This window comes from Suricata suricatta, chromosome 10 (genome assembly GCF_006229205.1).
Source record: "Suricata suricatta isolate VVHF042 chromosome 10, meerkat_22Aug2017_6uvM2_HiC, whole genome shotgun sequence".
Classification (NCBI taxonomy): domain Eukaryota; kingdom Metazoa; phylum Chordata; class Mammalia; order Carnivora; family Herpestidae; genus Suricata; species Suricata suricatta.
The window spans coordinates 9,467,864-9,489,311 of NC_043709.1; the positions used below are offsets into that span (position 1 = coordinate 9,467,864).

At 54.3% G+C, this 21,448-nt stretch overlaps 2 protein-coding genes across 8 annotated transcripts in view; both read left to right on the plus strand.

Moving 5' to 3' along the window:
- PLA2G6 (phospholipase A2 group VI) overlaps positions 1–5,477 on the plus strand; it is a 58,916-nt gene extending 53,439 nt beyond the window's left edge. For 5 of the 7 annotated variants that reach the window (XM_029953505.1, XM_029953510.1, XM_029953507.1 and 2 more), the window contains 5 exons: positions 2,051–2,187; positions 2,502–2,656; positions 3,787–3,954; positions 4,428–4,501; positions 4,706–5,477. In XM_029953505.1, coding sequence (XP_029809365.1) covers positions 2,051–2,187; positions 2,502–2,656; positions 3,787–3,954; positions 4,428–4,501; positions 4,706–4,850 — 679 coding nt within the window. In that variant the 3' untranslated portion in view covers positions 4,851–5,477. Of the gene's footprint in view, positions 1–2,050; positions 2,188–2,501; positions 2,657–3,786; positions 3,955–4,427; positions 4,502–4,701 lie in introns of those variants that run through there. The other 2 variants (XM_029953509.1, XM_029953511.1) reach the window with 2 other exon arrangements.
- Positions 5,478–6,408: 931 nt separating this feature from the next.
- The window catches only part of BAIAP2L2 (BAR/IMD domain containing adaptor protein 2 like 2), a 26,936-nt gene continuing 11,896 nt past the window's right edge, over positions 6,409–21,448 (plus strand). Inside the window, exons 1-6 of the mRNA XM_029955413.1 lie at positions 6,409–6,459; positions 7,597–7,672; positions 8,514–8,600; positions 9,048–9,109; positions 20,554–20,625; positions 20,845–20,961. Coding sequence (XP_029811273.1) covers positions 6,409–6,459; positions 7,597–7,672; positions 8,514–8,600; positions 9,048–9,109; positions 20,554–20,625; positions 20,845–20,961 — 465 coding nt within the window. The remainder of the gene's footprint in view (positions 6,460–7,596; positions 7,673–8,513; positions 8,601–9,047; positions 9,110–20,553; positions 20,626–20,844; positions 20,962–21,448) is intronic.

Genomic DNA, 21,448 nt, shown 5'->3' on the forward strand with positions numbered 1-21,448 from the left:
CAACCTAATTTGGGGGTCTCCCATTAGACCCTGAGATTTTGGTGGCCCTGGGCTTTGACTTTTGTCTCCCAGCCGCACGAGGCCATCAACACTGAGGCTCAGAAGTACTGAGTTCGGTATCTGCCTCAGGTCAAACCTGGGTCTGTGCTTCACTTATCTCTCTGGGTTTTTGCTTATCCTCAGAGCTTACCCTGGAATTTCCTTTCTGTCTTGTCAGGTCTTCTGTGTTTTATTTTTATTCTTTTTTTAATGTTTATTTTTGACAGAGAGCATGGGGCGGGGCAGAGGATCTGAAGTGGGCTCTGTGCAGACAGCAGACAGCCCAGTGCATGGCTTGAACCCATGAGCCGCAAGATCGTGACCTGAGCTGAAGTCGGACGCTGAACCATCTGAGGCAGCCAGGATTTTTAAAACTAATTTTTCCAGCATTTCACTTTTTGTTCAGTGGGGAGGTTCAAATAAATTTTCCACAGTATTCCCAGAAATGGAAAACTAATATATTTTTCCTATGCAGAAGCAGAGTTTTTATTCCCTTTCTTGTGTGTTTTCTTTACAACATAGCAAACATATCTCTTTGTTAGTCGGCCAGCACATTTGGAATGGGTGCAAAACATTTTATTTACCTACCCCTCCTATTGCTACCGTTTATTTTTTCTTAAGTTTATTTTTTTTAATAATCGCTAGCCCACCATGGGGTTCAAACTCATGACCTCGAGACCGAGAGTCGCAGGCTCCTCTGACTGAGCCAGCCAGGTGCCCCAGCCCAGTCCATTTTTTACTGTAATAAATTATACTGCAATGCATAGTTTTATGCCAGAACCTCTTACTATAGCTCAGATTATTCCTTTAGGATAGATTTTCCAGAATGGAATTCTCAGATCAAAGAGCCAGGATATTTGCAAGATCTTAGTACATATTAGCTTCCGGGTGGGGGCTGTGCCCGTACACACTCCCCACACTATTTAAGGATGTTTGTCTTGTCTGAGACAAGTAAGAGTCTTCTTTATTTTTTTTTTTCATATTATGGGGTAACCCACCACTGGTTACCACCAGAATTTCTTAATATTTTATTTATTTTTGATACAGAGAGAGACAGAGCATGAGAGGGGGAGGGGCAGAGAGAGAAGGAGACACAGAACCAGAAGCAGGCTCCAGGCTCTGAGCTAGCTGTCAGCACAGAGCCTGACATGGGGCTTGAACTCACGAATGTGAGATCTGACCTGAGCCGAAGCCGGAGGCTTAACTGACTGAGCCACCCAGGCGCCCCAAGAGCCTTCTTTAATAGGCTATAGACTCACACGGTGGAACACTGAAGTATCAGAGGTGACACGGTGAGAAGGCTCCTCCCACTGCTGTCTGTGAGCTGTAGTCACCACGCTGCCCCCTACTCTAGAGGCGGCTCTTGCTCCTAGGTTCCGCTCATGGGTCCTTCTGACCAAGCCAGTAGGTACATCAATTTTGGGGGATTTGGGGTTTTTTTTTTTTACATTTATTTATTTTTGAGAGATAGAGACAGAAAGTGAGCAGGGGAGGGCCAGAGAGAGAGGGAGAGACGAATTCTGAAGCAGAGCCCAATGTGGAGCTCGAACCCAAGAACCGTGAGATCATGACCTGAGCTGAAGTCGGAGCCACCCAGGCACCCCAAGGGGGTGGGGGTTGTTTTTAAATAAACGGTGGCATACTCCACACTCTGTTCTAAACCTTACTTTGTGCCCTTAACCGTGAACCTTGGCACTCACCGCCTATCACTACATAGTCTCAGCCATTCCGCAGTGACACAGACCCCATGGAGTCGGGCACCCGCGATGCCTCGGACCATCCCCTTGATGGACATTTCAGCTGTTCCCGGTGGTTGGTTCTATCCCCCGATGCTGCTGTTAATAGCCTTGCGTGTGCCCGTCTCCCACGGCACTTGAAAATGTCTTTGGATGAACTCCCAGGACGAGGACTGATGGGTCAAAGGATCAGGCCTTCCGTAGCTCGGATGACCTGCCAAAGGGCGTTTGCAGGGGCCGGTAAGTCCGCTGTCTTGCTCTCTGTTGCCCTGCAGGGTGATGCTGACAGGGACGCTCTCGGACCGACAACCCGCTGAACTTCACCTCTTCCGGAATTACGAGGCTCCAGAGTGCGAGCGGGAACCCCGCTTCAGCCAGAATATCAACCTGAAGCCTCCCACCCAGCCCTCAGGTGAAAACCATGGTTGTTGCATCTGTGGGAGACCGTCGGCCTGAGAGGCCGCGTGGAGGGTGGGCAGGGGGGAGTCGTGGGCACCCTGAACCCACCCCCATCCTGTGCACTGCCCTGTGTCCGTGTCAGCTGAGGACACGCCGAACTGGGGAGCCTTCGGGCTCAGCTGGACCCTGCCAGACAGGACAGGGGGACCAGAGAGGTGGCCCGCAGGTCCCGCTCCAGAAGAGTCCCCAGCCTCTCGACCTCTTCCTGCACACCCAGGCTTGTACCAGCCCCTTGTGCCACTGGGCCCCCCTCTTCCCTCCCCCCAGAGCAGCTGGTGTGGCGAGCTGCCCGGAGCAGCGGGGCGGCCCCCACCTACTTCCGGCCCAATGGGCGCTTCCTGGACGGCGGGCTGCTGGCCAACAATCCCACGCTGGATGCCATGACCGAGATCCATGAGTACAACCAGGACCTGATCCGCAAGGTGAGAGTGCCTTGGAGTCAGAGGGGCTGGACGCGACCGTCCCCTGTAGCCACCACCGTTTCAGCAGATCTTCCCGAGGACTGGCTCCTAGGAGAGCAAATGGCTTTTATTGGCGTGTTCCTTCGTTGGCGCACTGAACGGCAGCTTTATCTCACACTTGAACCTGCTTGGCGGCAGGGTGGGGGTCTGCCCAGAGCTCTTTGCTAAGCAGAGGAACCCTGAGGCCCAATCTGGACCGAGTGGCGAAGGTGGACAGCAGCAGGCACCGCAGTAGATGCCGCCGCAGTGCTGGCTACCCTGCCCAGCCCCAGGGACACGCTCGCCCTGTGTCAGCAGGGCTGTCCGCAAACAAGGACGCGCCCCTCCAGGGGCTTGGGGTGCTGTGATAGAGGACCGTGTGGGAGCCCAGGAGGAGGATAGCCTGTGCTGGGAGACCTGGAAGCTCACCGAGGGCCCGTGGAGGAGGCCTCTAAGGAGGAGACCGTGCAGAGACAGTGATCAGAGGAACGGAAAGGGGGCTTAGCCAGAGTAGCTGAGCACAGAGGTGCGGCCAGGCCCATGTGTACCAGCAGAGGTGCTGGGACGCGGGCTCAGGCCTCGGAGCCGGACGGCCTCAGGGTTTGGGGCCTGGCTCTGCCTGGGCTGCAGCCACCACACGGGGGCTTGATGGTACGTGCATGGGGACTGTTGTGAGGCGCCCACGTGCTTTTCCATAACATGTTGAGGACAGTGCCTGACCCCTAATGTGCCACATCCTCGCTGGCTGTGGGTCTCACTGTGGTCATCAGGGAGCCCAGGACGCAGCCCCTGGGTGACATACAGCAGGGGTGGTTGTCAGAGAGGCAGGCGCCCTCTAGTGGCCAGACAGGGAAGGGCAGGCTTCTGGGAAAAGGGAGGGCTCAAAGATTTGGATGGGGAGGGTCTTCAATCATCCTCTAAGTCGCGTCCTACTGCGAGGAGGACCCGGATGGGGGCGTGGAGGGGGGACTTGTCGAGGTCGCCCAGCACACTGGCAGCAGAGGTCGTTGGGGAGCCAAAGAGAGGACAGCACAGGCTCTGTTTCTGCCGCCTGGGGAAGGGTCCGCTGGCGGGAAGACCTCCTCTCACTACCCCTGTCCTGTCCCCAACAGGGCCAGGGCAGCAAGGTGAAGAAGCTCTCCATCGTGGTCTCTCTGGGGACAGGAAGGTCCCCACAGGTGCCTGTGACCTGTGTGGATGTATTCCGTCCCAGCAACCCCTGGGAGCTGGCCAAGACTGTTTTTGGGGCCAAGGAACTGGGCAAGATGGTGGTGGACTGTGTGAGTATGGCCCCTCCCCAGGGCCTCTTCCCTCTGGGTCTCAGCCCCTGGGACCCCGGGTGTCAGAGAGGCTCTGTTGAACCTCGTGAGCCAGCTCAGGGGCGGGGGGTCCCCGATTCAGTCTCAGTGCCGGCAGGGGCCCTTCGTGACCATCTCCAGGCCAGGGCTTTCAAGCATCTTTTAACTGCGGGTGCCCCCCGCTTCAAACAGGGCTGCATGTGGAGGCCCAGAATTTCAGAGGACAAAAGCCTTGTCCGCTCAGGCCCTGGCCCCTCCCCCCGAGTCAGGTGCTGCCGAACCACCTGAGAAAACCACAGACCACCCCCTCTGTGACACAGCCCGGACGGTCACTGCAGCCCAGGCAGGGGGACTCTGCTGGGGAGTGGCTAAGCCAGACTAGAACCTGGGGATCCCCAGGCAGGGTCTGTGGGTACAGGGTGTGTGGGATGCTCACGGAGACTGCTTCCTGCCAGTGCACGGATCCGGATGGGCGGGCCGTGGACCGGGCCCGAGCCTGGTGTGAGATGGTGGACATCCAGTACTTCAGGTGAGGTCTCAGCCGGCATGCGCCCCCGACCTTGGGCCCCAGCCCCGTGGCCAGGCCTGGCCAGACCCAGTGAACTAACCCCCACAGCCCTTGGTGTGGACTCCCCCCTCCTCAGGCGGCTGCTCCATGCCCCAAGCCCGCCCCAGCCCTGGCTCTGGGCAAGCCGAGCCTCCGGGGGTGACCCCTCCTCCTTGACCCAGACAGATTGAACCCCCAGCTGGGGACAGACATCATGCTGGATGAAGTCAACGACACAGTGCTGGTCAATGCCCTGTGGGAGACGGAGGTCTATATCTATGAGCACCGGGAACAGTTCCAGAAACTCATTCAGCTGCTGCTCTCACCGTGAGGCCACTAGGCCCACCCCCACCCCAGCACCCCACCCCCGACCCCCCTGACGGAGAGGCCGGGCAGTGTAGAACCAGTGCACCACGGGGCAGAGCTGGGCCTAGGCAGCTCGGCATCTATAGACCAGACATACCAGGCCTCAGAGGGTGCTGGGCTTCGTGCCCGAGGCTGGTCCTGGGGCCTGCCCACACCGTCCCGCCTTCTGGTACTTTTTGTCATTCCAGGCTTAGAAATCCTAGCACCTCACTAGGGCCCTCTCCTTGACCACCAAGGACAACTGACCCTTGGGCCCCTAGCCCTGTTAGCTCAGATACTAAGGGGGTCTCCCAGGTCCCCTGGGGGGGGGCTGCCAAGACCCCTTCCACCCTCTGTCCTCTTCCCTGGGGTAGGGGGGTGGAGAAACGGGCCTTTGCCCACCCATCAGCAGGGGGAACCCAGGCCCCGCCCAACTCTGCCCTCAACACACAAGGCAGCCGCCTGCACCCCTCAGGGGCTGCCCCACCCTGGGAGCTGGCTCAGCTCTCAAAGGTCGCTCCTGGGACTTCAGTTATCCACTCCCCGCCCCCTTAGGAAGTGATGATGGTGGGGCCCCGCCCTGAACTGAAATAAATGGTTTGATTCAAGTTCATCTGTGTTGTGTCCATTGCGCTCGCTGTCCCCCTCCCTGCCCCCGCACCCACCAGCTCCCTTCAGCCTTGACTGTCATCTTCCTGTGCCCCCTTGGAGGACTGCTGTTTTCCAGGCTCCCCCGGGGATACTATGTCCCTGCTCCAGCCTCCCCAAATCAGGCCTGTGAGGGTATTCAGAGGCAGCAGCTAAGCCCACTTACCCACAGTGGGGGGGCGAGGGCGAGCCCCACTTGCTGGGGCAGGGGATGAGACCCAGAGAGGGCAGGGGTTTTGGGCACGGTCACACAGCCAGTGCGGAGGGCCAGGTTCCGGCCCGGGTCCAGTGTGAAAGGGGCTGGGCAGGCGGTGGGAGATGTGGGAGCCTCGGCCCTTGAAGTGCGGTCTGAGTGGCTTCAGGTAAAGAGGCCAGAGAACGGTGATGCCTGGGGGTACATTTGGCCTCAGGGGCTGGGTCTGTCGGGGAGGGTCCCAAGGGAGGGCACCCAGCAGCTCTGGCCCTATAACGTGGACAGTGCCCAATGTGGGCAGATGGGAGGCGGTGGAGGGGGCGGGGGACACTGCTGGGCTTGGGGGAGACTCGGCCTGGAGGAGGAGGTGACCTACGAGAATGGCCCGTCCACGCGTGCCCACCAGCCCGCCGCTCAGAGGGGTAAATAATTGAAGGGCAGGTCACACGAACCTGCTCGCGTCACAGGACGCCTTCCCCCGGGTCTGGTTACGCCCCAGATCACATTCTGACATCCCTGGCTGGTGAATAATTAAGCTGCCACCTCCTCCCGGGGCCACCACCGGCAGGCCCTCCATCTCCACGTCCGTTCTTCACTCCCTTAAAGCGGTGGGCACTGGAGCGCTCCCCCAGCGACCCCCAGCACTCCCCGCCCTGCCAGCACCCCCAGCCTCCTGCTCAGCACCCGGGCCGCAGCCCATTCCATGGCCCCCGAGATGGACCAGTTCTACAAGTCCACCATGGCCATCTACAAGGTGAGCATGTGCGCGGCCCCGGGCCCCAGGCCGGAACATCCTTTCCCAGGGCTTGAAGATCGTGCCGGCTCTGGAGGCTGGAGGGTGTGGGTGGGCACAGCAGGGTCTGTGAGCCAGGCGGGGTGGTGGGCATGACATGGGGGTCCCTGGGTGCAGTTAACCACCCCAGCCCCAACCTGAGGCTGCCAGGGCAGGGGTTTGTCCACAGTCCCCCTGTGAGCGACAGCACTTCTGCAAGCTGGACAATACAGGACAGGGCCCAGGGTGGCTAGAGGTGGGAGCTGCGGGGGCAGAGACCCAGCTGGCCCCAGGACTGGAGAGTCCCTCTCTGTCTATCTGTCTCTATCTTCCTGTCTCTGTCTGTCTTTCATTTCTGAGCCCCTCACTCAAATTTTCTGCTTCACTCCAGAGAGGTTGCTGCAGTCTCCGTAGACTTTTATTGAGCACCTACGGTGTACAAGCCCTTTTACATATAAGCCTTGTGACACCCTTGCCTATAGGATAGAAAATAATCACCCCCAATGATAGATGTGAAAACCGAGGCCAGCAGCGTTAAACAGCTTGTTCAAGGTCACCAGACATCCCAGAGACGCTGTTGGGATTTGAACCAAGACCCAAGTCTTACTTAAGTCCATGCCCAGCGCTTTCCACCAACGAGGGCACTTTCCCACCGGCCATGGCCTCAGGTGGCCCATGGCCGAGCCACAGCCTTGCTCCCGCAGGGCTCTTCTCTGGGAAGGGCGAGATCTGCCTTTGCCCGAGGTGACTGTCTGCGGCCCCGGTGTTCAGTCTAGCAGGGCCTGGACCCAGGGCGGGGTTGAGCCACACCCACCTGGGGCCCCAAAATGGACTGCAGGCTTCAACCCAGTGGAAGGAGGAAAACCTTCCAGGTGCATCGTCTTGGGAGCAAGTTCCTGCCAGGGCCAACGTGTGAGCCCAAGAGATGGCCTTTGAGGTTCCTGCAGCAGAGTCAGGATTCTGGGTGACCCCACATTTCTGGACGGTTCCCCTAGGGTCGGGCTTCTCTCTGGGTCCAGGGCTGCCCTGCTTCTGAGCCCCAGTGACTTGCCTCCCTGCTTATCAAGCCCTCTTCCTCTCCCAATCTTCACCCTCCCACCCCTTGGCCCCCCGCTCCAGAGTATCATGGAGCAGTTTAACCCTGCCCTGGAGAACCTGGTGTACCTAGGACACAACTACCTCCGAGCCTTCCACGGTAAGTGCCCAGCCCGGGGCCCTCACTGCCGCCACCCGCCCGGTCCCTCCATGCAGTCACCTGCACCCCACACCAGACTCAGCTCAGGCTCACCTCTGCACGCTCCTGTCCACCACCCTCCCCCCCCACCCCCAAAGCCTCCTCTGCTGGCTTCTTAGGTGCCCTCAGGACACTCCCAGAGTCGCAAAGCCAGGCCCTGGCGACCTACACAGCCCTGACCACACACACTTCTATATGTCACCTCGACGCAAGCCACGGAGCCCACTGCTACGCCCAGGCCCACCTGTGCCACCCCGGCTTTGCACCCCAGCCGGTCCTCACTGTGACCTGGCCCCCAGCTGCAGCTGGGGTCACCTACAGCTCACCCCCACCACACAGTGCCCTTGCAAGCAGCTGCCCCTCCCCCACTTCCCTCTCTGCCTTTTCGGACTTCAGAGTCAAAGCCTGCTTTTCCCCCACACCAGCAACCTCAGCCCACCGCCACCCCGTGCCCCTACACCTGTGCGCCAGAACGCACCTCCACATGGGTACCCACAGGTGCCTGCGCCCCTGCCCATGACAAACCCACACTGATGTCCTGTTCAGCACCGATCCCCGTGCTCCATGCAGCTGCCCCGGGGCCCTGCCTCCGAGGGGCAGGCCCGGCCTGGCTCCGCACCTGTTTTCTCCCCTGGCCGATTCCACGTGTCCCCACACACCACCCAGGACATCCCTCCCTGTCACATATGCCTATAGCAGACCCCACAGTGTCCTCTCCACACGCTCTTTCCTGACAGGAGGGGTCCCAGTGGGTAGGGGTAGATGGAGGCAGGGGCTGGACCCATCCCCTGTCCCCTCGCAGCTCTGTCTGAGGCAGCCGAGGTGTACTTCAAGGCCATCCAGAAGATCGGGGAGCAGGCCTTGCAGAGCTCCACCTCCCAGATTCTGGGTAAGTTACTCCTCCTCCCACCACACCCCCAACTCTTACTTGTGCCTGGGGGGAGCTCTCCTCCTAGCCCTGCCCCCACCCCAGGCCTCCTCCTGCTGCCCAGGCCCCTCTGACTCCCTCCTTCCATCCCTCAGGCCGAGGCCTGCCTTCCCCACCATCCTGGTACCCCAGGGAAGGTTCCTTGATGTTCTTGCCCTTCCAGGAAATCCCCCCAAGACACAGGCCTTGCAGCCCAGGGCCCAGTCTCCCCACCACTCCCTGCATGGCCGCTCCGGGGCTGGGACAAGCACTGCCATCCTTCCAGAGCCATCTGGGAACTCCCTGGACTTTGGTCCCCAAATCCAACTTCAGGCAACCCTACAGCACCTTCTAGCGGGAGGAGGGGTGGGTGGGGCAGGCAGGTAGGGAGAAGGGGGGGCCTGAAGCTGCTGCTTTCCCTGCTTCCAGGGGAGATCCTGGTGCAGATGTCAGACACCCAGCGGCACTTGAACTCTGACCTGGAGGTGGTGGTGAGTGTCAGACTGTTTGGCCTGGGGGAGGGGTGGTCACTCAGGAGAGTGGGCTGTGTTCCAAGGAAGATGGGGGGGTGATAGGCAACTTCCTGCATCCTTCTCAGGGAGGACTCCCTGGGGCCCTTAGTGACACCCAAGCACTGCCCTTCCGGGCACCTGCCAGGGCCAGGCTGCACTGGGCATGTTTACCTGTGAAACGTTGTTGAGCCTCCGGCAACCCTGAGAGGCAGGTACCACTTCCGTTTTACAGACGTGAACACGGAGTCTCAGAACTCTAGTCCCTGGCCCCAAATTCCAGAGAGAGTGGAGGAGATAAGGAGAGAAAGGGCCACTCCCCCGGTGCATCCGGCCAGGCTCTGCCCCTCCCTGGCACCCCGGCCCCTCCCTCCGCGCTCCCAAGAGAGTAGCCAGGCCCTTGACCTTGTCGTGCCCACGAGGAAAGCCCTTCCACCTGCCACCGACAGAACTACACTCAGGCTTCTCAGTGAGGGATTCTGGGCCGTGCTGACCCAGTGGCCTCCCTGTGGCACCCCCAATCACAGCCCAGCACCCCGAGGAGCTGCTCTCTGCGGACACAGCCCTCTGTCCTCACCGTTGGGCTATCTTCATGCTGCCCTCTCAGCCTAGACCCACCCCCACCCTTGCCAGCCAGCACCTCACCAACCTCCCTTGACCCCTGCGCCATTCATTGCTTCCCCCTCTGGGCTCCCAAAGATGCTTCTGTCCATTCTTGGCACGTGGTGGTTAAGCAAGCTTGGCCACCGGAGCGCCTGGGTTCAAAGCCCAGCTCCACCCATCATTGGCTCGGGACCTTGGATAAGACTCTCTGTACTTGAGCTTATCTTGTGAGGCCTAAGTGAATTCATAAGTGTAAACTAGTTGCCTGGCGCGCACCTGTAGCCCTCTGTGCATCCTCGCGGTAACAACTAGAGGCAGAGTCTGCCCCCACCCCCACCCCGCCCCTATCTCTGCCAAGACTGAGAGCCCTGTGAGGGCCGGGGCAGGGCCTGGCACCAAGCAGGGTTTCTCTGACTCTGGACGGAAAGAGCGAGCTTTGAAAAGGAAGCGGGGCCTGGCCACGAGGAGAGGCGAGGAGAGGGCATTCCGGGGCGGGGGGCGGCGGGCTAAGCCCGTGAGCATTGGGCAGAAGTGAGCCACGGACGGACGCGGAGCCAGGGCCAAGCAAGAGAGGACCTGGAAGTGAGGGGTCTTGGAAAGCACTCGGGAGCAAATGCCAGCTCATTGTGACAGCCCATGGCTCTAGGGACACCATAAGATACTCAGCAGTTTGGTTACTATGTCAAAATGGAGAACAGTTTCAGGAGCAGAGAACATGTGTCCTGCCGCACATTTGCAACTCTGGTCCTGGGCACCCATCTCTGGGACACTTGCAGGCTTGGAGCCTAGCCGTCCCCCCTCCTGGGGCTCCAGATGGGAGTTATGCAGCACAGCTCGTGCAGGTAGCTGGTGACTTCTGGTCCTCGGGGTTGATGGCTCTCTGTGTCACTTGTGGCACATCTGAGACTGAGGGACAAGTGTCATCCAGGAGACATTCTGTAAGGAGAGCTATCCTCCCTGGACACCAGTGTCTTGGCTGTGAGAACTGGGCAGGGCCCTTGGCCAGGACCACATCAGACTCAGGATGCCAGAGGCTGCCTCCCCCTTGGGCTCATTCATTCGACAGGCATTTACTGCCAGGTGCCAGGAGCTGGGGAGACAGACAAAACCCTAGACTAGCAAATGAGCATACACATGACAGCTTAGATACAAAATGCTCTCCGAGGGAAAGTAGAGCAGGGAAGGCAGATAGCAAGCATTGGAGGGCTGCAATAAAAAAAAAATTTAATGTTTATTAAAGATTATAGAGAAAGCATGAGTGGGGGAAGGGCAGAGAGAGAGGCGGAGACACAGAATCACAGAATTGGAAGCAGGCTCCAAACTCTGAGTTGCCAGTAGAGAGCCTGACATGGGGCTTGAGAACCTAACCTTGAGATCATGACCTAAGCCGAAGTCGGATGCTCAACTGACTGAGCCACCCAGGCACCCCTGGAGGGCTGCAATCTTTAACAGATATTCCAGGGAAGCAGCCCTAGCAAGGGGACCCTGAGAGAGGCCTGGTGGAGGGGAGGGTGTTAGCCAGGGAGAGGGAGACGGGTGTGGGAAGAGTGTTCTGGGCAGAGGCAAAGGCCCTGAGGAGTGGAAGTGAGCGTGGAGGGAACAATGGGCCGTGACAAGACCCCTGCCCCCAGCCCCCTGTTGGGGCTCTGGCCATTCCTGAGTGTGCTTAGCCAAAGATGGACAGCATCTGATTTTCTTTCTTTTTTTTTTTTTTAATGTTTTTATTTACTTTTGAGAGAGAGAGAGACAGCGGGAGCAGGGGAGGGTCAGAGAGAGAGGGAGATACAGAATCTGAAGCAGGCTCCAGGCTCTGAGCTAGCTGTCAGCACGGAGCCCGACGTGGGGCTGGAGCCCATGAACCATGAGATCATGACCAGAGCCAAAGTTGGATTCTTAACCAACTGAGCCACCCAGGCGGCCTGACAGCATCTGACCTTCTTACTGTAAACTGAAGCACAGATACGGAACAGCTCACTGAGAGAATCAGAGCTTCAGGAGTCATTATAAGGCAAACTAGTACCCAGGTCAAGAACGGTGCCGACCTCGCCTCCCGGTGCCCCTGTCAAAATCACAGCCCCTCCCTCCCCCCAAGAGCGAGAAGGGTCCCACACCTCCTGTGGTCTTTGTAGCTGACCACCGAGTCCCACATCCCTAGACCCTAGAGTTTGGTTGTGCTCTCTCTCTCTCTTTTAAGATTTGCCTTTGGCTTTCTTAATCTACGGGTTTCCCCTCCATCCTTTTTTTCCCCTTGCGACTTATCAGTTGAAAGCCCTGGGGCCTTTTCCCTGGTTTTCCTACAATCTGACGATTGCTGATCTTGAACTCCTGGCACACTTCAGGCCTTGGTCAAACCCAGGTTCTATCCCTCTGGCAGGAGCAGAGAAGGTGCTGGGTCCTTTCATCGGCAGGCACGCCACATCTGTGGCCATGTGATATTAACAGCCATGGGGGCTCAGGGTGTCTCGATCCATTCATATGTTCTGCTATTCAGATGCATCCCATTAACGAGGATATTTTTACACAGGGACACTTCCTACTATTTGTTAGCAGCGGTGCGTTTTGTATGGGAAAAGACGGATAAAAGTTTGTTCGCTCCTTTGACTCATTACCTTTTTTACTTTTTTTAACGTTGATGTGTTTTGAGAGATAGAGATTGTGAGCGGCACAGAGAATCCCAAGCTGGCGCTGCCAGTGCAGAGCTCAACCCAGGGCTCGAACTCACGAACTGTGAGATCATGACCTGAGCTGAAATGGAGAGTCGAACACTTAACCAGCAAAGCCACCCAGGCGCCCTTTACTCATTAGCTTTTAAGATCACGTATTTGTTCCCTATCATTGTCTGAAGGTGACTAAGTAGCTTTATTGCTTTACTAGCACCATTACTGACGTATTTTTTAGTATCATCAGTATCAGATTTATTATTTTTAAAAATTTTTTAATGTGTTTTATTTATTTTTGAAAGATAGAAATACAGACAGAGCACAACCTGGGGAGGCGCAGAGAGAGAGGGAGACACAGAATCTGAAGCAGGCTCCAGGCTCTGAGGTGTCCGCACAGAGCCCGAAATGGGTCTTGAACTCGTGAATCATGAGATCATGACCTGGACTGAAGTCAGATACTCAACCGACTGAGCCCCCCAGGCTCCCCAGTATCATAGATTTAAACACATTTGATGTATTTTAGTCCTTTGCAATTGTTGTCTTTGGCAAAGCTGACAACATCCCCTCTTTGGCCGGTAGAAGCTTCTTCGGTCTGGCTCCTGGGTCTTTCGGGCACGGCCCCAGTGGTTTTGATGGTTTCTTGGGTATCTCGCTTTGCTCAGCCTCTTCTGGTATTACACCAGCATCTCCTTTGGTTCTGGCCTTTGTCCAGAATCCTGATCCTCAGAGCGCCTGGCTGGCTTGGTTGGTTGACCGTCTGACTGTGGCTCAGGTCATGATCTCACAGTTTGTGCATTCGAGCACCACATTGGGTTCTCTGCTGTCAGCTCAGAGCCCACTTCTGATCCTGTTTGTCTATCTGCCTGTCTATCTCTTTCTTTCAAAAATAAACATTAAAAAACATCCTGAGGGGCACCTGGGTGGCTCAGTTGGTTAAGCATCCAATTCGGCTCAGGTCATGATCTCACGGTTGTGGGTTCGAGCCCCACATCAGGCTCTGTGCTGACAGCTCGGAGCCTGGATGGAGCCTGCTTCAGATTCTGGATCCTCCTCTCTCTAATCCCCTCCCCCACTCACACTTTCTCTCAAAAATTAATAAGTGTTAAAAAAATTAAAAATAAATCAATAAAATAAAATCCTGAGTCTCAAGGACACAGAGAATGAAGGCATTCAAATACCCCAGTTGTCTTCTGACGTGGAAAGTTGAATGTTGAAAAGTCTGATGTCTATTTTTTCGCATCATAAAATCACTTGTTTCTTTAACCTAGATGCCTGAAAGATCTTTTTTCTTTTTTTCCATTTCTTAAGTTCAGTAATTTTTCTTAAGTTCAGTAATTTTTCCAGCTATGTCTTGGTGTTGATCAGTCTGAGTCAATATAATCAGCTATATGATATACTTTTTTCAATATGTAGTTTTAGATCTTTTTTTTTCTTTTTAATTTCGGGCAGTTGTCTTGAATCCCAGTTTTGAGAATGTTTTTGTTCTCTGTCTTTGCATTTCTTCTTCCGGGACTCCTATTATCTGTATGTTAGGTCTCCATTGCTTATCTTCAATATCTCTCTCTTCTTCTTGGGCTATTTTTATTTTTTTCTTCATTTCTTTTTTTTTCTTCCCCACTTCCAGGTATGATGATTTAATACCTAGACCCTGACTGGAGCCTATAATAGAAGTCCTATCATAGATGTATGTGTATACACAATATTATATAAATATATGTTATCACATATAATATATATTATATGTTAAATATATAGTATGAGCTTGAAACTCACCCTTTTATTTTTTTTAAGTTTATTTATATATTTTGAGAGAGATAGAGCAAGCAGAGGAGGGGCAGAGAGAGAGAGGGAGAAAGAGAGAAAATCCCAAACAGGCTCCGCACTGTCAGCACAGAGCCCGATGCAGGGCTTGAACTCACGAACCATGAGATCATGACCTGAGCCAAAACCAAGAATCAGACCCTTAACCAAATGACCCACCCATGCACCCCAAAATTCACCACCTTAAAGTACACAATTTAGAAGCTTTTAATGTACTTACAGTTTTGAAACTATCCTGCTACCCAATTTTAGGACATTTTTGTCACCCCCTTCCCCAAAACCCTGTTCCCATTGACAGTCACTCTCATTTCTTCACTTCTTTCGTTTAAAAAAAGTTTTCTGGGTGTCTCAGTCGGTTAAGCATCCAACTCTTGATTTCAGCTCAGGTCACAATCTCACGGGTTTGTGAGATCGAATCCTGTGTCCACCTCTGCGCTTCAGTGTAGAGCCTGCTTGGGATTCTCTCCGCCCCCCCACCAAAATAAATAAATCAATGTTTTTAAAGAATTAAAAAATAAAAATAGTTTTCCTCGTCTTTGGCCACCAATTCCTGATTTCCATCCCTAGAGATTCGTTTCGCCTGTTGTAGGGCTTCATACGAAGGGACTTGTACCTGAGCCTCCTCTGCGTCCAACCTCATTCACTCGGTGAACTTCATGCTGTCGCGGGTATCACTGTCTCGTTCTGTTTGGTTGCTTAGTATTCCACGGAATGAATATACCACAGTTTATCTGTTTTTCCTGCTGATGGTTGAGTTGTTTCCAGTTTGCGATTATCATGAATAGGGCTGCTGTGAACACTCTTATACAAGCCTTTTGTGGATATACATTTTCATTCCTCCTGGGCAAACGCCTGGGAGCAGAATTGCTGGGTCGCGGGGTTGATATGTATTTAGCTCTAATAAGAAACTGTCACGAGCTCTCCCAAGCTCTTGTGCTAAGCCGCACCCCTGCCAGCCCTGTGTGAGAGCTTCTAACGCTTTATGTGCCTGCCAGCATTTGATGTTGTCAGTCTTTTTTATTTTAGCCATTCTAGAAGGTATGGAATGGTACTTTGTTGTGGTTTCACGTTGCATTTGCCAGTGACTAAAGACTTCTAACAGACTTACTGATTATTTGCATATCTTGTCTCCCGAAGTGTTTGTTTAGTACTTTGCCCATTTATCGGGTGATACTTATTGTTGACTTGTAGGAGTTCTTTATATAATCAAGACATGAGTCCTTTGTCGGATATATGCATGGTGCATAGTTTTTTGCCCAACCTATAGCTTGTCTATTCATTTTCTTAGTAGCATCTTTGATGAATAGAAGGTTAGATTTTTAGGAAGCCAAATTTGGCTATTTTATTTTTTTCATTTTACAAAAGGTAGAATCTGTTTAAGCTCAGTAAACTACCTTACAGTTCATGAGTCAATGCTATGGCAACAACAGACACCAAAAAGAGCACCTCTGCTCACTTGACAATTTTAAAAAATGATTTGTTCTGATCTCTTATTCAGGAGATCTTTGTCTACCCCTGTGGCAAAGATAGTCTAAGTATCCGTGTAGGAGCTGTATGTTGTGGGCTTTACATTTATTTCTATGATCCATCTTAAATTTGCTTTTGTGTATGAAGCGACATAGAGTCAGGGTTCGTTTTCCCCTGTATAGACATTCAATTGCTCCAGGCCCATTTCAAAAATACTTTGCTTTCCCACGGAACTGACTTGGTGTCTTTGTCAAAATTTGGTTTGTTGTATACGTGTGGGTCTATTTCTGAGCTCTCTACTCTGTTCCGTTGATATCTTCGTCTACCCTTACACCAATACCACACTGTATTAGTTGTTGTTGCTTTATAGTGAATCTTAAGAACAAGTAGTCTAAGAATTTTGTTCTTCTTTCTCAAAAATTCAAGGACATTTGCATTTACATATTTTGAATCAGCTTAAAGGAATGTAAATTCCTTTAAGCAAGCCGGCTGGAATTTTGATAGGGATTTCATTAATCTATACATTAATGGTCATCTTAATAATACTGAGACTTCTGATCCATGAACATGGTATACCTCTCCATTTATTCATTTCTCATGGCAACACCCTGTCATTTTCAGGTTAGTGGTCTTGCACATCTTTCAATATATTTGTTCTGAGGTATTTGATTTTTTAGCCAATATATCCATTTTAATATTTATTTATTTATTTTGAGAGGGCAAATCATGTGTGTGTACATGCGTCAGCAGAGGAGGGGCAGAAAGAGAGGCAATGAGAGAGAAGCCCAAGCAGGCTCCTCGCTGTCAGCACAGAGCCCAATGTGGGGCTCAGCCTCATGAACCGTGAGATCATGATCTGAGCTGAAATCAAGAGTCAAACACTTAACCAACTGAGCCACCCAGGCACCCCTATAATCGGAATTTTAAGATTTCATTCTTCAGTTGTTCATTGTTTGACTTATATTTTAGTAGGATCACTCTGGGTCTTGTACTAAGAATAAAATATCAGCCGTCAGGGGAAGGGAAGCAAAAGCAGGAAGACCAGTTTGGAGACTGTTGCAATAATCTAGGGGAGGGTTGAAATAGCTTGGGAAAGTGGCAGCACTGGTAGTGTTGAGAAGAAATCAGATTGAATGTAGAGCTAATAAGATTTTCTGATGGGGTGGCTGTCAGTTGCAAAAGAAAAGGTGAAGTCAAAGTAACTTCAAGGTTTTATCCTGATCAGTTGGAAAAGTGGAGTGCCATTAGCCGATGTGGTAAATATTGAGTATGGAACAGTTTGGGTGGAGGGGACAGATCAGGGACACGGTTTTAGATATGATAAGTTTGAGAGGCTTCTTAGAAAACCAGACGGAGACGTGGGCACCAGCTGTATGTATGAGTTTGGCGTCAAGGTTTAGGCTGGCTTGTTTGTCTGGGAGCCGTGAGCATATATATGGACAAATGAGCTTCTGGAGGGAGTGGGTGTAGGAAGGGAAAGGAAGAGGCCTTGGGAGTTCAGGAGGTGGAAGGGCAAGACAGACAAGAGGCCCTGGGGGTGGGGAGTGGGCGTGGAGGTTAGGGAGCGTGAGGAAAACCAGGAGAGGGTGGTGGGCTGGAAGCCAAGGAAGGAAGGTGTTTCAGGAGGAGGGAGTGGTCAGCTGTGTCGAGTGGTGACTGCAGGACAAGTCAGATGAGTCGGGACACCTGGCCACAAGAACATTCTTGTTGGCATGGGGCGGGGGGACAGGAGTGGGGTCAGCCCACAGGGACAATTCTTCCGGGGAGAGGAGGGGGAGGGGAGTGTCCTGTATAGGCAGCAGAAGGATTTCTCGTAAGATACAGAAAGAACTCAGTAAGTAGAGCTTACAGTGCGTGTTTTCTAGTGGTCTGCTCTCAGCTTCTGTACGGAGGCGCCCACAGGACCCGTTAACGAAGGATTTACCAGGAGAGGGAACTCAAGAAGGGAGTCTCTGTCCTGACCTTGGGGGGATCTGCCCGGCCTGGGGTTGATGACCTCCTTGTTTCAGAAGCCACCTGCTAATTGTCCTATGGTTTCCCCATAACGAAAGCTCAAAGTTCACATCATTTATCAACCTCTTAATAAATTCTTTCTTCTGGAGCCTGACAAAGACTTCCCATTAACCCGGTGGTGCTTGGACCCCATCTCACTGGGACATCCTGGGTCTGTGTCCTCTGCCCCTCTGGCGATCAAGGCCAAACTGTGGCAATGGGAAGAATTACAACCCAGCCGTCCCGTGCTAACACACATGTCCACGGTGTGACTCAGTTCGTACGCGACTGGAAGCAGAAGGAGTGACATCTGGTCACACGGAAGGTAGCTGATTCATAGCAACATCTCCCAGGTGAGAGTGGGAAAAGGCAGACAGAATTAGGAGCAGGGAAAGGCCCCCAACCTGTCTCCTCCACTGACAGCAGGAGCCCTTTAATCTCTATTTTAAGAACATTTTAAAAGAGCCCCTGCCCCTAGGCCTCCCTGGGGAGAGCCTTCAGCCACCCAGGGCCCTCAGCTGGGGGCTGGCGGCACCACCTCCCTTCCCTACTCCCCCCGCCCCCCGCCCTCCTGCAGGGCTCAGCCTGCCCGCCCTGAGGTAGCTCAGGCAGAGCTGGCATGCCCATTCTGTCGGTTTGGCGCGTTTCAGATTATTTTCTGCGGCCTTTGTTGTGGTTCAAGTTCATCTCCAGGTACCACCCCTCATCTTTATTAGTGCTCTGGTTACAAGGCCAGGATTTCTTTTTTCAGAGCCAGGATTTTTGAAGGTCTGCTCCAACCCTTTATCTCCCACAAGCCCCATTGTTTATTTCGGGTGACTTTGCAGGATGTGCAGATTTTCAGGAACACACGATGGGAGTTCAGGCAGAAAGCGCGGACTGTCGTCAGTGGGAGGCGGGGCTGGGGGAGGGGCAGGGGAGGCGCCAGAGGGCTCCCCTGGGGGGTCGGCAGGTGCTGGTTGGGAAGGCTCACTTCCTTACTTCCTGGATCCAGCAGATAAGGGCAGGATGTGGACTTGGCGCCACTCATTAACACACACACACACACACACACACACACACACACACACACACTCACTCACTCACTCACTCACTCACTCACTCACCAGCAGCCACAACTCAGGGTTCAAAGCGTGGCCAGCCGGGGCCACACTCAAGCTCCCCTACAGACCAGCTGTTATCAGGGTTTCAGAAACAAGTATGGGTGGAAAAACGTATTAAGGTTTATTTATTTATTTTGAGAGAGAGAGCGCGCGTGTGAGCGAGAGCAGAGGAGGGACAGAGAGAGAGGGAGAGAGAAAATCCCAAGCAGGCTCCGCACTGTCAGCACAGAGCCCAATGCTGGGCTCAAACTCATGAACTGAGAAATTCTGACCTGAGCCTAAATCAAGAGTCAGACTGAGCCACGCAGGCGCCCCTAAAATATGCAGCTTTTTTAATTGGCGGCTTTCCCCTGCATACTAGAAGATTCCCAGCATTCTCTTTCTGGGCAGTGCCCTACCCCAAGGGACAGAACTCCCACAGTGCAGCGTGGGGACCCCTGTGGCAGCAGGCAGTGTCCACGAAGCATTCTTAAGCGGGTGCTGCTGAGGGGAAAGGTGTGCAGACAGGGCTGAGCAGAGGTCCCCAGAGGCGGGAGTGGCTGCAGGCTGGGGACACTCCTCTCTGCTCCGTGTGAACCCAAGGGCAAAGGGTGCAGCTGAAGGGTTGAAATCTGAGGTCCCCGCAACACGGAGCGACCCAGGAACCCTGATGGGGGACTCCGGGGAGAGGGCCAGGTGAGCACCAAGGCTCAGAGAATCCAAGCTCCTCAGATTCATAAGACTCGACCTTCAAGAGCATCCTGCCAAAACTTCCCTGTTACAGAAAGAGAAGTAGGCCCAGAGAGGGGCAGCATCTTGTCCAAAGTTACAGAGCAAATTGGAGGCTGAACCAGAACTACTAGAATGCAGGTTTGCTTTTATTAAAAAAAAAATTTTTTTTTAATGTTTATTTACTTTTGAGATAGAGAGAGACAGAGCATGATCATGGGAGGGGCAGAGAGAGGGGGAGACACAGACTCCGAAGCAGGCTCCAGGCTCCAAGCTGTCAGCACAGAGCCTGACGCGGGGCTCAAACTCACGGGCCATGAGATCATGACCTGAGCCGAAGTTGATGCTTAACCAACTGAGCCACCCAGGCGCCCCTAGAACGCAGGTTTTCTGAGCCTGAGCCGAGTAGCCTTCCCGGGCCTCCTGGTCACCCAGGCGGTCAGCCCCCCTCCGTCACACCTGTCATGCAAACCGGCCACCCTTCAGCTAAGACCTCAACAGCTGTGAGCTCTTTCCCTGGCGAGGTCCTGGCCACGGTGCTGGGGACCCAGACGACGAAGTTCATGCCCACAGCGGCTCGCTGCTCCTGCACAGGGGCTATGACTAGGGCCCAGGAAGAAATCCATCCTATGGCTCCAAGAATGAAATGTAAATGAACAAATGTGTACACGTTCCAGAAAGAAAATGAGAGAGTAGTGGATTCCTCTGGGGAAGTCAGGAGGGCCTCCTGGTGGAGGGGACAAGCAAGGTGGTATTTCAAGTGGGATAGGAAATTCCAGGCAGAGGGTACGGCAAAATCAAAGCACAGACTGAGTCTAAGAACCAGAAGACATTGCTACGTTTATCGACAGTGTGCTGTGACTCAGCTAGCGCCCTAAATGTTTTGGGTATTTAACTATTTAATACTCCCTCCCTCCAGGTGTGCTTATTATGACCATTTCTCTGACGGTTGGGCAGGTGCCCGGTGTGTTAGGAACGTGGAGGGCTGTGTCGGACTGGGCAATGCAAGGGGTGCTGGGGTCTGGGAATGACTGGGGCCACCCTGGCCACCCCCACCCCGTGCTCCACACAGGTGCAGACGTTCCACGGGGATCTGCTGCAGCACATGGAGAAGAACACCAAGCTGGACATGCAGTTCATCAAAGTAGGTCTGGCCGCCCACCTCAGCCCCCAGCCCATCGTGGGCAAGACCGCCACTCCCCATTGGATGGATGGGCACACTGAGGCCTGCGCTGGGTATTGACTGGCCCCAGGCTGTATGTGTTCCCAGCTGACCCCCACCCCGCCAGTGCTCTGACCCATAGGCCAGGAGTCTTGAGCTCTTTGATGTGAGGGTTCCCCTCCCCTCTCCGCCCCACCCAAGGACAGCCGCCAGCACTACGAGATGGAATACCGCCGCCGAGCCGCCAACCTGGAGCAGTGCATGTCGGAGCTGTGGCACATGGAGCGCAAGAGGGACAAGAATGTGCGGGAGATGAAGGTGCGGGGGCCGGGGGGACGCCCTGACACCCCGCCTCCCCCCAACTCCCCTGCCCAGCGCCGGCCCAGCTCTAGGAGACCCACCTGCCACGCCCTCTGTGGTGAGCAAAGCTAGAGCGCTCAGCCAGCCCCTGGCAGGTGGGCACCACCAGCCCTCGGGGGCCACCCTCAGTGCCACTCCCCATGCTGTCACTTCCTGGCCCTCCCCAGGCTCCCCAGGCCTCTGGTCACTGAGACAACAGAAGGCCATCAACGTGCTGCTCCTGAATCATGGTAGCACAGGTGTAATTCCTGAGCAGCCCTGCTGGCCTCTGCTCCCTCCTGCCCCCCGCAGTGCTCCCCTGCCCCTGGAGGCCCGGCCTTCCTCCCCACAGAGCTTCCCTGCCCTTGGAGGCCCGGCCCTCCTCCCCACAGTGCTCTCCTGCCCCTGGAGGCCCGGCCCTCCTCCCCACAGTGCTCTCCTGCTCCTGGAGGCCCGGCCCTCCTCC